At 37.6% G+C, this 16,436-nt stretch overlaps 1 protein-coding gene across 3 annotated transcripts in view; it reads right to left on the bottom strand.

Annotated features, from left to right (window-relative positions):
• MPPED1 (metallophosphoesterase domain containing 1) overlaps positions 1 to 16,436 on the bottom strand; it is a 63,525-nt gene that overhangs the window by 27,320 nt on the left and 19,769 nt on the right. For all 3 annotated transcript variants that reach the window (XM_042835152.1, XM_042835153.1, XM_042835154.1), the window contains 2 exons: positions 16,170 to 16,351; positions 1,832 to 2,057 (listed from right to left, as the gene is read on the bottom strand). In XM_042835152.1, coding sequence (XP_042691086.1) covers positions 1,832 to 2,057; positions 16,170 to 16,351 — 408 coding nt within the window. The remainder of the gene's footprint in view (positions 1 to 1,831; positions 2,058 to 16,169; positions 16,352 to 16,436) is intronic.

Here is a 16,436-nt window from a genome sequence, read left to right as displayed (position 1 = left end):
TTCAAAGAACTCTGCAACTCTTACCTTCTGGGACCATAACAGGGTGGGAAATGAGTTAGCAACACTGTGAAGCACGTACCATAGAAGCTAAGATATAACCCAAAGCACTACAGAATCGGAAAAATAAGTATGACAGTAAATCTAAATGAATGCATGAAAAATGAGAAGTGATCTTTTTCAAGAACAATGGGTCATGCCAGACAGCCTAGAAAATTTGTGCAAAATCACAGGATAAATGCACAAAGGGAAAGCAACAGATCATATTTTACAGAAACATTTATGGTTTGGTGGGTGGAAAAAGGTTTTTTCGACAGATTTTTACAGACCTAATCAAACCCAGAAAGTTCAAATGTTTCTTTTTGCCTATACTTAGTGCTACTTTATAGATAGTATTTTGCTTTAATTTAATTTATCGAGACTTTAATGAGACTTTGGTACTTTACTGCCTGGAAAATTATTACTGACACTAGAAATATGGTGCCTGGTTATGAATACTGCAATGAAGATATGAAGTCGCCAGACATATTGTAAACAGAGCATAATTACAGTATTTACAGTTGAACATCAAAATGGGAAGAGATGCCAAGAGGCATTTCTCAGAAGTTAATATTGGGAATTATACAATCTAGTATCTTCCCTAACAATTTGGAAAATGAAGTGAATTGTATATTGATTGAATACACGGTAGACACAAGAAGATGAACTACAACACAGCAGGTGGGAAGGTTGAAAAAACACACAAAAAAACAACCAGCAACAGAAAGATTTGGAGGACTAAAAGAGAGAAGGGTGCAGTTAAGAGGGAAGCTGTTTAATATAGAAAAATGTAGAATAAGAAGCTTGGAAAAAATGAACACCCATCTCATGTAACCAAATGGGAAAATGCCAGTTTTCATTAAAAAAAAAATTCCAAAAGATTTCACAGTTTATTCACACTGAAAATTCACACTGGGGTATATGCATCAGGTTTGACAACTTGTTTGCTATGTTCCAGCCTGATGTGATTTTAAAAGAAAGAATAATATATTTTCTTAAAAACATGTCTCTTAAAATAAATTTTAACTTATTTTAAATGTGTATGGAATGCTCATAAAAGACCTAATTTATAATCTTACTTGCAGAAATAACATTATAATGTAATATCAGAGACACAGAAGAAGCACATGAGAGGTTAAAGGTGGGGGCCAGGAAGCCAAGGCCTATCTATCTCTGATACTTCAAGGAGTTTTAAGTGTTCACATAGTATAGCAAAATCCATGAAATACTAGGCTGCAACTAATTTGCTGATTTTAATTAATTTAAAGCTCAGCTGTACCTTGAGGAAAGCTACTACTGTATAAAGGAAAGTAGGATTCTGAGGAATGCAAAGGGAAAAAAAAAACCTGAACAAATACTGAAACAAGCTTGCTGCTTTACATGACTACTGTATACATTAATGAACCTTAAATATCATCTGTAGGACAGAAACTGTCAAAAGAATCTATCCTGGCAATAAAATTAACCTGTAATTATATAAACTTACTAAGTGTTGAAAACAGACTTTATGACAGAAAAAGATCTGCAAGGACTATATTAAAGAACTCCTCCTGGGTAAGAGTCTAGAGTACTCTATCTTTCCCCCATCATTTTTTTATTAACAATACCCATTCTGTACAAGCATATAATTTTGTCACAAGAGTGATTCATTACAAGACAATATATAAAACTTTATCAAATTGAGTACTACTTTTCTTCCTAACACAGCAATCCAAATATGGCTGAATGCATACAAAATGGCTGATGCGATAGCAATCAACAATATTTTTTAATGTATGCTATAAAACCTGCTTACCAAGGGGAGCCATATATTCTGAATCCCCTCACGGTCACTTCAGAGTCTTGAAGATAGATGCAGTTTGTTAGAAGAGACTGTACATTTTCATAGCTCTCTGGCTTCAGCTTAGAAACAGAGGGGAAATAGTAAAAGTCCTGCTTGATTAAGTCAGCCATGAATTCCTGGTCAAAGGTCAATTCATGATTTCCTGCTATCACAATCTTGTATTCATAGGGCAGGCTACCTAAAACAGTGAAAAACAAACAAATTACTTGTTTTATGGAAAATCCGATCAAAGAAAATAGGCAGACTCACAAACTATTATCGATTCCTATAATAGGCTCACATAGTCAAAACAATTGAGCACATTCCTTCTCAGTGTTACTATAATTCCTGGTGATTTCGGGTAAATGACATTGCTGTCTTCTTCAGGGCACAGTACGATTTAGCTTGCTTAGCATTATTGTGTTGAAACTACTTTCAACTCATCATCCTTAAATAACAGTCTGCAGACTTCTGCTCTAGTATTTACTTCCCTTTAATTGCCATTTGCGTTGCAAGTATCACTTACTGTGACAGCCATGACAACTCAGTGACAGAAATTAGGGTTCAAAGGAAACCAGCCACAATGCTCAATAAATTATCCCAGTTCTCATTCCCTAGCCCTGCGGTCATTGCCAGCTTGCACTGACAAAGTCTCACTGACTAAAGGCTTGGGTCACCCATGGGTCTGCTGCCCTCCCTGCCCCAATATGAAGACCAAGACTTCAAACAAGACAGGCCTTGAGCTTCACTGTCAGAACTCCACATCCCCCAGAGATTCCTAGCTTTTCACAGCTCTATTTTCTCACTGACTTCCTTGGATCCATGGTCTATAATTTAAAGTGACTCATGTTTAAGAATATTTTACAACTCACAGTTAGTGAAAAACCTAACAGCAACCTCCTGCCTAAGGCAAGAGTACATATCCCCCCACACGTGTTTTCTCCTGAAAGCAATACTGCAAGAGAACCCTTCCACCTGACTCCACTTTGGTTATCAGCTGGACTCTGCCCATAAAGCAGGGATCACCTGTCCTAGAAGACTTCTGCTGAGTGCTTTATGTGCATTTGAGAGAAAACCTACAGGGTTTTTATGTCACCAGTCCATACGTGTGGTAGGAGTTAGCATCAGTAGGATGAAAGATAAAATCCAACAGTGGGATTCAGAGCTCCAGAAAGAGGAGAGAACGGAAACACTAGCCCAGAAACGTATATAAATGGCTGAACTCAGTGTCTTCTGAATGAAAATATCTGCATGACTCCTTCGTATTCATTTCAGACATTTCTGACTTTATTATTAGGAAAATTGATCTTACCATCCCGCTTGTGGACCCAATACATCTGTGCTTTTAGAAAATGTATTAAGGGAAACTCTGTTCGGGTATTAATTATTACACACAGACTCAATTATTCATGTGAAAGACTTCTTGAAATGTAAATACTGCATTTTTTGTTTCTGAAATGCTTCATGCTTCACTTTTTGCAGATGTATACTCCATTTCCACATTTCTGTGTGCACACATACACAAGTTTTAAATGTTTTTTACGTGCTGCATAATGTAAGGTCATCTACAGGACTTAAAGCATTCTGAGGAAAATAAGGAGAGAAAAAAAAAAAAGAAAAGAAATCCAGCATGCCACAACATTGTTAACAATTCCATTTCTATTCTGTTTTGTAAATCTTTTCCAGCTCATCTGATCCATCCATCTAGCAGCCAAGAACCTGTATGAGCTGGTTATAGTTGTTGCTTCCACTAATGTATTTATGTCATGTTGCTGTCTGTGGGTGTTACATAGGCAAATTAGCAAATTACTCTGAATGTACAGTTACATTTATTATAGTGGCGGCCAGCAGCACTGCTGTAGTTACAGGTCTGTCAGCTTTTCAATTAACAATTCTGTTTTTGATGAGTTTGCAGCTCAGTTTTTTTTTTTTTTCCTCTTTCTTTTCCTTTCATTCCATACCAGGCAGCAACTTGCTAAACCAATTTCTCTCCTTTGTCTCCACTAGCTCTCTCTACCCTCTGTCTAACACACTGAGGTAATTCTTTCTGCTTGCACATAAATTTAACAGTATTTTGTTTCAATTTTGTCCTTAGAAGACTTACAAACATGCTTCACACCAAGCACTCTTACAGTACCAACTTAACCTTAGAAGGAAATCTTTGAAACCTTGCTCTTGGCTGGGCACCGCTGTCATGAACTATATGTAGAAGATGTATAAGACCCTCAGCTCTCAGATCACAGTACTGATTATATACATTTCCTGCCTTTCTAGTATGACGAATATTTACCAGTACTCACAGTCCACATGCAGAAGTCAGCACTGAATACTACACATATGTGCATTAAAGGTACAATCCCCTTACCATTAACCTCAAAGGCGCCACTACCTTACTGTAGTAGAAACACAATCCAATGTGGTGTGTGAATGCAATCCTGAAAAATTTTTAATGTTCTGAGTGTCTTCTACGGCCTTAAGATCCACCAAATACTATCGATATCTGATATTTAACTGAAAACTACCTTAGAATAGCAACTTTCTTTCCTTCTCCTGACCTACAGCATAATACTTTTTCTCGTTATATTTTGTTATTTAAATAGTTTTGTATTTTTTTATTCTAGTACATCCTTCCAACGCAAACACATGGTTTTCCAACCCTAGGCACAGACTATGGCATACTCTATAGCTCTGGCTTGGACTATGGCTGGACCAAGACCTCTCCAAGAGTACACAGCACAGTAACCTGGAATTTTCATACATGCCCATATTTTGAGAACAACCACTTTTTCATCTATTATCTTTTGTGTCACCAGTTTTGAATTCAGATTCTTCCAGGCTGATCGCTTGATCCTGCACCTTGTAGTGGGTACTAATGGCAAGCTGGGCATAAATAACTTCAAGCACACTTTCTGTCCCTTGTTAAACAAGCTGAGCTAAGAATGTTGAATTCACAGTCATGAAAGCTTTCATGGCTTGGCAAGAATGATTCCTACCTAAGACAGCAGTAGCTACAAACTAGCCAATGCAGCCTTCCTCTTCCTTTTACAGATTCCACGAAAATAAGCCTTACTAAAGGCAATGGCTAGCATTTTGATTTGCTGTTTTCCTTTTTTTTTCCTTTCGTTTTTCCCTTTTATTTCAAAAACAGTAATACACTAAAAAGCAAGTTCCTACCACTCAGCCACATAGCCACCAGTGATACCATCAGAGTGGCTTTGAATGCATATAGGGCTGACCAAGAGCTCTGGGGTAATGGTTGGAGATGGGGCCCCGGGGGCATCTCCTCAATCCTTCCAGTGAGGGGGCTAGGAGCTCAGGTGGGAGTGGTGCATCCCATCATCAGTCTGAGTATAGCAGAAGCTGAAAGCAGAGCTCCCACTTTTATTGCCAAGGGACCCTTTCTGAAGAATAAGGGCTGCTGTGCGGGATGATCTGAGGTCCCCTCCATCCTGGGTGTCTGTAAGTCTGCATTGGCAAACGAATGAGAATTTTAAAGAGCCTGCAATGCTGTAAGAAATTAAATACTCATTCCATGTGATTCTAATGAAACAAATCTATAGTAAACAAGCAATTTAACAAGGACTAGAAAGTATATTCCATTAACTTCTGTATAAGTTTCTCGCATTATCCATTTAGCAGGTGAGAAGGACTAAATACTCGACTGATAGCCAATTAACATTTGATGCTAGCATATGGCTTTGCTGGTGGGCAGGTAGCAAACTTCATTTTAGTACAGGAACTCTATGCATACAAAGATATTAAAGAAAACTTATGGTTGTCACAGGAGTTCTGCACACATATCCAGGACAAAATTCATTCCCCTCTGAAATAAGTCAGCAAGCATGTAAGAAATAGATCTGCCCTTCAGGAGTGCCAAAAAACACATGCAAGAACATATGCTATGGGAGTCAAAGATGATTTAAAAAAAAAAAAAGTTATGAATTTGGGGAAAATATGTATTTTTTTCATGATTTCTTATTTTGATTAGTCAAATCAAGACAAGTGATTTTGCCAAAGACATGGGATTACCGAGTTCTTCACACCTGAAAAGCTTCTGCTAAAATAGCTGCATAGCCTGGAGAGAAAATACAGCTAGACTGGTTGGAGAATTTCGCCTAAATAGTTTTCTGTATTAAAATCATTAAAATACCACTTGGATGAAATGAGATATATTTGGAAATTCATTTTATGGTTCTGACATTACCAAGGAAACAAAATGAAACAAAATGTCATTTAAAAATATTTTGGGGTGAATAAAAATTACACTTCTAAGCAAAACTTCACTTTTTTTTTTTTTTTCTTCAAAATAATTTTTCCCTCTCCTGGAATGCCTAACTTGTGAGAAATAAAAGAGTATTTTTCTCCATAATCAATCTTTTCATCCTATTTGGATTTGGAATCAACAGAAATGCTTAGACATCAAAATTCTGTCAGAAACACATTGGCTCCAATTCAGTCCTGGGTTTCAGGGCTTTCTCTTTTAGGACACATCCAGTATTTGCTTTCTGCCAATTTGGAATGGAGCTCCAAGCACAAGCAATGACCCACTCTTTCAGCCACTATCTAAACATGGGTTAACAGATTATTTTTCTTTCCTTTCCCTTCTCTGCTACATGATTCTTTATCTTTTTTTCTTCATTTTTCCTTCTTTTTTTTTTTTTTTTTTCACAATTCTCTTTTGTATGCAGAAAAATGCCAGAGTCGCATTTTCATGCACTTGATTTAGTAGCTTCAGAAAAGGGTATATTTTTCTTTCTTTTACAAATACAAAACCATTGCACCTTACAATTCTGTACCTTTGTTTCTCAGCATCCCTCTGAAAATGCCCACCAGATTTAAAAGTCATTTACTACAATAGGCAGAGGAGTGGAGGCCTCAAAAATAATTACATTCCTTTGAGTTTCCTGGAAGTAAGTGCCTAATAAGACTCATGTACAATCTGGAAGAGAGGCTTACGAAGGATGACTACTTTTATGAGATGCCCTAAGATCCCACAGAAAATCTTCAAGACAAAATCTAAGAAGCCAGGCAGCAGTGGTTCTACTCCCAGAGCAACTCATCACACAAAAAAATCTGTCCCAAATCTCCTGAATAAACATATGTATGTTGCTCCAAAAGCAATGCTTCCTATTTACTTCCATGGAAACTACATCAAATAGAAAGAGCACAATAACACTACTTGATAGAGGAAAATCTCAACTCCAAAGCACTATTTTTCAGCAGTGGATACCACCATTAACTCCACTTTTTCACCAGCGATGAAAAAGAGCTGGCATGCCATGCTCGCAAAGATCTGCATGGTCTTCTGGAACATGGCTTCACTTCCACATCGCTGTTGCCACTGCTGAAATGCACTACCCACTGCCTCACTGTGCTCACAGCCACTGCTTCGTCTCCAGATACATTCAGGAAGTGTTGATGAATATCAATGGGCACCATTTTTCTGCACAGAGAAATTCAGTGATGCCCCTTTGTTTCATGTGCACTTCCATGTCAGACTTCATTCTGTGAGACTGTCTTTCCGCTCCCATTTGTCGCACAACAACAAAATGCAATGAAATATAGGTAGAAAGCTTCAACTTCTACTGCCATACCACTGATATCTGCCTCTGACATTGTGGGCCAACTTAATAAAATAGCAAGCATTACTTTTGGAGCAGCCCTAATTTATTATCCTTTGAGATTTTTTTTAACTACTGAAAAGCCTGGGATATCATACTTAACTTACATGTAGCAAAAGGTGTCTTCAACTTGGCAGCTTCTTAACTAGATATGTGGGGATTTTGTCAGTTGTGGCAAGCCCTCCTCAGAAAGTTTCTTAGCCTTTGTTTGCTAACTACAAGAATCTGATAATAGCTCTGGTAATACAATGTGAATGAGAATGTACGTATATATTTGTTTAGCTAGTAACATCTTTGTTTATTTCTTTCATTACTGCAGATTACTAATTAAGAAAATCAACTGAACATCTAATTTTTTGTGTTTTTATGCACCAGTTACAAAATCATTACAGCAATTCTTAACTTGTAAACTACAGCAGGTCCTTTTTATGGTGAACATAATTTCTACCAAATAATTTGAAATGCTGGGGGACTGTCACTTGAACTACAAACTGCGTAATGCAAAGCACGGAACAATGTGCCTTTGCCATTTCCCCGCATCTGAGTTCGTTGGAAGTAGAATTTTGTGTACTTAGAGGTTCATTCCATTCTATCAGCAAACCTTCCTCTTCTTATATTAGATAAACAATGCAAATACGTCAAAAGCAAACGCAGGATGTTTATACTCCAGGCTCCTCTTGCACTAAGAGGTTAGGCATCTTTACCAATGTGACTTCCTTTGTTGCTTACAATTGTTACCAATTCGCAACTTCACGAGATAAAAAGCAAACTTGAAGAGCAGATGTGCTTTGCTTCTCTCCCAGTATTGTACCAAGCAGAATTTTTAGTATTCATTAAAAGCAGTGACAATCATGTAAGTGCCCACTTAAATGCTTTCTCCCTCTCATTTCAACCTTTTAGAACACAGCAGTGAGTGATATAGTAAAAAGACTGCATAACTGTCTCAGATTGCTTTTTTAGCATCTCTTTGACAGTTCTGTGTTTAAACACTGGGGCTGATGTCTGGGAAATTCACATTAACATACTTATTGTATGGTGTGTAATCTGGAATAACATTGTAAATGAACACTCCTTCCTAAGTCATCTGTAACCTGCTAGATCAAGACATTCTTGCATTGTAAAAGCCAGTAATTATATCAAGCATTTGAACAACAAACACATACAATAATGCTCACATTTGCAAACCAGGATTTCTTTAAATAGTAGATAAAGGCAATAGAACTAAAAAATTATTTAAAAAAAAAATCAAAATTGGATAATTCTCCAATTTATATTCTTTGATAAATTGTGTTTTATACACACGCACATAATAATAATTGGCCCAAATTACTTCTAAAGGAAACGTGGCTTTGTTTTAGCCTAGTAATTATGTGGAACCAAACCCATGCATGCTGTAAACCAGGCGATGAGAGCAGCTGTAGTGGAGTCAGGTCAAAACATTGTCGCTCTGTACCTTCTGTCCACTAGTGGTCAGTAACAGATGCAGAGAAAATTGCCCAACTGCAAGGTTTGCCCAAGCTGAATCTTTCCTTGATATGCTCCCTTACTTTATGGTGATTGATGGACCCCTATTCACACCTATACAAATCATGGCATTCATTTTCATAAATTGGTTTTTTTTTTGGTTTTTTTTCTATCTCCTGGAAAAATTTTAGTTTAAACAATATACCTTTCTGAGGTTTTAAGCCTTTCAGAATATTGTAGTTTTGGTATACTAAATGTATCTGGAGACAACAAATGCAAAGGAGATAGAGAACTACGTTGAAAAATAACAATAAAAATACTTCAAACTTCCTGCATAGATGTCTCTGCGCACTGATACAGATTCCTGCTCAGATCTTCAGATCCCATAGAGGTGCTTTTGCTATTTCCCAGCTGTCACCTTCTGCAAGGGAAGACTACGTGGAGCTGCGTGTTGCGTCACTGGATGAGGTGCACAGCACTAATAACAACATTTAATGTTTGTGCACAGTGCCTTGCAATAGGTGTTCCGAGTGCTGAACTGAGAATAATTAATCCTCCAACACATTCATGTAGTAGGTGCATCAAGCATCATTCTCACAATTTTACATGGGGGAACGATGAAGAGGCTGTCAAACCTAAAAGAGGACTAAGTCGAATTTGGTTGCCCGCATTCCACAGGCTCCTTCAAATATCTCAGTCAGGGGCAATCAGGGTTTGAAGAAATATATTCCAGATTTTTCACTTCCCTGGTTGCTCTATGTACTTCTGGGTCTCGCGGCCCTCCTGAAGGGATGCTTGTCTGCTAGTCCAGAATAACATTGAGTAATTTTACCCACTTACTTAAACTGGGAGTCAGACATCTCACTGTTTACGAAATTCATAGGACATTTTTACATGAGCAATCCGCAGGGCTCAGAATCTTGAAGGTTGACTACTTTCCACTCCATCAGTGGAAAGCAGCACACTCAATCTAAGAACAAAGAGCAAAATAAACCCCAAAGCATTTGTGTGTTTGGAAAGAGGGAATGCAGGAAAACTCCTTCAGCATCTACCATTCCTAGGGTTCCTACAGCTTCTCATCACTACATGAGGAGCAGATCTGGAAAACAGCTGCTCTGGCACTTCTTCCCTATAAAGGAGCGTAGCTTAAATATTCCTTGAGACTCCTAGTTCCCAGTCTAACGTTCAGAAGTCTTCAGGATATATGAAACCCCCAGAACTGGAGAAATCCTGGAAGGGAGTGTTGCAGTACACTTTTCTGTGCCACACTGTCTGAAGCTTAGATGTACAACGCATCTGAGACACATTTAAGAAATGAATTTTTTTTAGTATGCCCAGTCTTTTAAAAATGACATCTGTTCTAAATCCCTACACAGCTCAATGTTTTTCACTGCATTTCCAAAGCCATTCTTTTGTAAATAGATAATTTGTGCTTAAATACTTCTTTCAAGAGGTTTCTACATTAACATAAAAATAGTGTAATTACCGATGGTCAAAATGGCATGACTACAATTTATAAATTCTAATTTCTTTTCCTGCTCTGAAGCTGATTTTCTTTCTTCAACACAATTTTAATCTGTTTAAAATGTGAGTATTATTGAACTTAAAAATACAAAATACCTGTTAAGAGAGGAACATAAATAATTGCCACCATTTCACAAGATTTAACATGAGCAAAAGTAAAACTAAGCCTCATGTTTTAAGCTTTTTTGAAGATCTTTTACTAAGAATTTAAAAAGAGGGATGATGTTTATTGACCAAAATTAGCTGACTTTGTTCTTTGGTGTAATATCAGAAACAAGTAATTCCACTGCTGCTAGTTACTAAATCTGGGCAGACATTTTCACTCTACAACCTTTTTTTTTCGGTCTAAAAGAAAAATGATGTCTTTTGAGCTGAGTCTGCCCAGGTCCGTTTCTGAAGTGCATGTCAAATAATTTAATTAATTTTTGTGGGTCTGTGTGTATGATACACAAGTAAGATTAATATTGTCAGGAAAATAGTCTGAAGAGCTAATTACTGTTTTCCACTACAAAACATGTAAAGCCACCTTCTCTCTTTTTTTTTATTTCAAGTTTAGCTTACATTTGAATTTCAATGAGTGTTTTTGACATTGGAAAATCCCAAGCAAACACACTGAAACAATGAGCACTATAAAATGCGCTGGTTTAAGTAAGCTTTTCAATCCACATACAAAAAACAGTTCTCAAAGAGAATATGAAAGTATGCTTGCAGCGTGTACTGCAGATTGGCTATTCAGTTACATTTCCAGGAAAGTTACTCACAAGCTGAAAGTGACAGCGGGTCCTGGAGCATACAAAATTTGGAAATGATATTACAGACTCTAGCAAAATGAATTGCAAGAACAACTGAACCAAGCAAGCAATTTCCAGTGCCAACAATATGGGACGCACAAAATAGAGATGGTTTTAGACTCATTATCTGATGAGTGCAGGAAAGCTTGTCTTTGTGTTCGTCCCACAGCACATTTGATTTATATGCAGGTTGAGATTAAGTAACAAAAATAATGAAATATCTGACTACACGGATAGCTGCAGTGCATACGAAGCATGACACACCTTACAATATAATCCACCTTATCTAGCCATGATTACATACTAATCTGTATTTATTACAATTCCCCTGAATAATTTTCAGCTGTTTAAAGTGATGCCACTAAAATCCCCTGCACATACTGGAAAACCAGTGTATGTCCAAAGCTGTCACACGATCCGTCCTTAAAATGTCACTACAAAGTTTTGTTGCCTTCATGGCCTTCCAACTGCACCTACTGTAATACATGCTTTGCTCTTCCTTTTTTTTTCTGATTCACAATACCTGCATTTGCAAATTTGGAAGAAAAATACAGTCAGAAAAGAAACTCAGCAGCAAAAGGGAAAAGAGAATCATAAAAATAGGAGAAAGGTCAGTTCAGCAAAAAAGAAGGGAGGGAAATGACCTCATTAGCACCACTCTATAAACTTGACTATTCATAGCCTTTCCCCTTCTTTTTCTAAGCTACCCTGAATAAGAGTTCAAAATGGAAATCTGACTTACAAAAGTACATCACCGTACTGCACGACTGGGCAATAACAGGAAAGATGAAACAGAACAGAAATTCATGCAGAATAATGTAACTGCTGGAAAAAGTATCCCAACTATTCGTAAGTGATGGATTCTGAACTGGATGTTGCTGCTCAGGAAATAGTTTATAGAGTAGGCAATTTTATGAAATCTCATTGTTCAGTCATCAACAAAAATAAAAACAATAATCCACAATATTAGAAAGAAAAGGAGAACAAAATAGGAAATTTCGTTATGCTGGGGTATAAATCTGTGATGTGTTCAGAGCACGTGCAATTCCAGTCTCTCCACCTTTTAAAATAATAAAGAACAAGCAGAGGTACAAAGAAAGACAAAGATGATCAAAGGCATCTAAGGACTTCTAAACAGCTTTCAGCCTGAAAAATATTGAAAGGGTAAATATGGGAAGAGCCTATAAATTCTGGAGCAGAATGAAGAGTGGAATTGTTCACTTGCCTCATTTAGTATTAGGAAATACCAAATGAAACTAGTCAATGGTAAGTTCAAAATATGCAAAGTTCTTCACACAGTCACATACTATATATGTCTATTAAATACACTATATGTGTATTTAATGGTGTGGTCCAGGAAGTCCTTGGACTGCCCATCAGAGAAAGCTGGGAAAATATGCATGCCCAGCTATCACCAGCCTTTTTTCTCTCCCTCGGAGCTCAGCATCAACCTATTACCGGTAAAACCTCAAATCCCTTCCTGAGAAAAATGGAGGAGTCTTCAGAAAACAAAACCAGGGAAAGTAAACAACTGATCACCAAAAAGAACTGAAATGAAATGCAGAAAAGGGCTACAGGAGTGAGAGGATTGAAAGTTTAAAGTAGGAGACTGAGGGGCAGACAAAGGCAGTGATGGGCTGCAGAGATATATCATCTGGCCTTCCTGTGTACCCACATACAGTTAGCCTAAAAAAGAAAGAACATATTTTAGGGTATGACTCAGCAGCCCAACGTGCCTCTATCAGCATAACACTTGAGCATGTGCTTGATAGAAGCATAAGCTCCACGGAAGTTAATGATGTTAATGTAAAATATATTTTGCATCAAAAAGGCACAGAAATTTTATGTAGAGAAGAAAGATAAAATCTGAACTTGCTTAAGGGCCTCCTGATAAGATGAAACAGGCTGACAGACCAGAGTGGCAGAGACCCAAGGGGGTGTGACAGAACTGAATGCCATAAGGGAGGAATAAACGCTCACATAACAGCAGAAGTAGGGTGTGTACCTACTGCCTGGAGGAAGCAGAGGGAAGGCATAACAAACAAATATTCTACTCTTTATTTTGAGGCATTAATAAATAGGTTATGATCTACTGATCGCAGAAGACACGTTACTGAAACAAAACAAAATAACCAAGTGGGAAAGCCAGTCCTCTGGTATGGGAAGAAGCAACAGACAAGGAAATTTGGTGGTGACAGTTAAGAATGAGGCTGTAAGCAAAAGTCCTGGTCAGTGCATCAATTGTTTTCTCCAGACACCAGTGAAATGTTCAGACAAGGAAGAAGGATAAGGCTGGGCAGGCTGTGGGCATTATAGTTGCAAAACCATGTAGAAAAATCTAAACTGTCACAGACTAGCATCTTTCCCAACAACACGGGCTACCAGTAAAAAGTCTGGAAAAATCTTCCTCTCAAAGAGAAGGCTCTTAACCATTTTATCATTTACTACAGATTTTGTAAACATTCAGTGCATTATTAATTCATAAGTTGTTCATTTAAAACAAAATAACCTTTCAAAATAAAAGCTAATGCTTTCATTTTGAAATCAGATTGAGCATAATTATTAAAATTTACACCTTTTAACTGAAACAAAGCCTTTAATGCTAGTCAAATGAAACCTGCATACCAACTCCAAGCTATTATTCTACTGGATATTTTAGAATTAATTCAAAAAAAGTATTTTTTTTTTCTGCAAATTGTCAATAAGCCTATATATATATAGGCATATATAGGCTTATATATTTATATGTATGGTTTTTTACTTGTTAAATATGCATGTCCCTGTCATGGTTTTGTGGTTTCTCGTTTTCAGTATTCTACATCATAACATCATGTAGTGCACTGGGAGTTAAAGTGTTAATGCTCCAATTCCAGGTACCAGTCCCTGTATGTTGCAGAAGTCATGGGATCTGGCCCATCCTGGCTGGGTGGTCTCTTACTGCCTTGCAGTGGGTGCTTTCCAACCATACCAAGCTTTTCAGGTTCGACTTGGTCTCAGGAACTCTCCTATTTTATTTGTTTTACTCAATTTCAATTTGATTGTATTAAATTGTGTTATCTTGCATTCCGATATCATAGTAAAATATGCTTTCCTCCATAGATCGTTGCCACTGTTTTTTTTGTTCCTCGAGCCCAGCTCCCATCTCCCTATCCTTTTCCCTTTTCCTTCCCATCTTGTAGAGGCGGAGGGGGGCCCAAGGGCCTACTGCCTCCCTGTCACGGGCATAGATTGATCTACTTAACTCCGTGACAGTCCCAGAGAGGCTCTGTCAACAGTACACCTCAAAATGCAAAGATCACCTTTTCCCAAACCATACACTACCATGAAATCAGACTTTGGAAAAGTCAGATAATTAGGCCTTCTTTTGGAACAAAAATGATGAAGGGACCATCACAGAAATGCCTTGGGAAATTTCCCAACCAAACTGAGAGGATTTTAGCTTAAGGACTTCTTCAGAACACTGTACAGCTATGACCAGCAGAGAGGCAGATGGAGAACTAAGGACACAAAAACTGTGCAGCAAGCAATGTGTGTAGCCCTGTCTTTGCTCACTAGTGATGTCCCAAGGCATTTTTTTTCCATACTAGCAGACAAATAAAATAAGTATTATTTAGAATAGTTAACCATATGGTAGGCATCATCTCATATGCTGTTTTCAGTGCATTGTTACACTATACGATAGAGATCTACAAAATAAGATTCAAATTTGCTTTTGGTTGCACAACAGACCATTTGGGGACAGAGAAGAGCAGAGGGCACCATAGCAGAGTATGAGACTTCCACAGGCTGCTCCTAACTGAGTGACCACAGAACAATGCAATTTCTTCATGCTGGGCATGTCATGCGGTTTCCAAGCTGAAATAAATGTTTATCGGCCTTAATTGATGATTTTTTTGCTGGTAAATATTTGTTGAAATTGTGTAGCCCTGACTTTTTTCTATCCGTTTTCAGCCTATGTGTGTTTGTCAGCTTTGTGCATTCTTAGTGAGGAACGCATGCAGGAAAAAAAAAAAAAAAAAAAAGGACAGTGCACAAAAGATAAACTAGAGGAAAGATAATCACTCTAAAAACCAAAACCCATTAAACTCTGTCTTTCCACTTCCCAAGTCCTCTGACCCTTTTTTTGGATAATGAAGTATCAGAAGCAAGAATTTGTTTTTATTCTAAATTAAGGTATCTACGCTGCAGCCTGAACAATACCGATTGGGTTTTTTGTCTGGATACAGTGAAATGCTTTCCAGTTTTCACTGACATTTTTTTTTTAGAATATACAGAACACTGCAGAAGCGCATGTAAATCACCACTCTCTTGCCCAGTGGAACAGAATTTCAGTTACAATGCCAACAGTTGCCTACAGAAGGCATCTACATCTGGTCTGCTACATCCAAGACAGCAACCACGGGCACACGTTTTGCTTTATTTGGAATTCATTGCTGTGGTGCAGCTGAGCCCCAGATAAAAAAACTATAAGCCTCCAGGGTTAAACAGACAAATGTTTTCAGTCACAACAACTTTTTTTTTTTTTTTTGCAGGGAAGCAAAGCCATAACAATGTATGTAGGAGGTTTTATGTAAATCATTAAAGGCCTACTGACTGAAATTGTTGCTAACACCACGAAGTTGCTTAATGTACACTTGAGAGTGTGAAGGCAGAACAGATGAATAGTCTCACAAATCTTATTTGCTCCGTTGGAAAAATGCAAAAAAAAAAAAGCAAAAAAAAAAACCAAAAAACTTGTAAAAAAAAAAAAAGAAAAAGAAATATCTGATTCTTGCTCATTGCCATTCAAATTTAAGACAAATTAATATTCATCATTCCTGACTGCGTGGTGGTTTTTACTGGGAGGCAGAAGGGGCAGATACATTCAGTAAACAAATTTACTTTCAAATCCACACAGATTTCAATACCTACCTAGCCACTCGTTGAATTTTTTTACTTCACTAGGAAGTCCCAGCTCAGTGAAATCACCAGCATGTATTAACACATCTCCATATGGCATTTGGATGGGATCAGTTCTCGAGTGAGTATCAGAAATGCAGACAAATCGAGTATACCCTGGAGGTTTGGGAGCATCATGGGGCACCGGATCAACCCTGCAGGAAATGCATCACAACAAGGTTATAAAGTACTTATGAACTTCCAGCGTCTACTTTGTAATTCTAATACTAATTTTTACCT

This window comes from Centrocercus urophasianus, unplaced genomic scaffold (assembly GCF_019232065.1).
Source record: "Centrocercus urophasianus isolate 14NV4802_14NV808 unplaced genomic scaffold, USGS_Curo_1.0 seq_5, whole genome shotgun sequence".
Lineage (NCBI taxonomy): Eukaryota > Metazoa > Chordata > Aves > Galliformes > Phasianidae > Centrocercus > Centrocercus urophasianus.
Note: the sequence above shows the minus strand (reverse complement) of the source record. Positions and strands in the feature narration are given on the sequence as shown.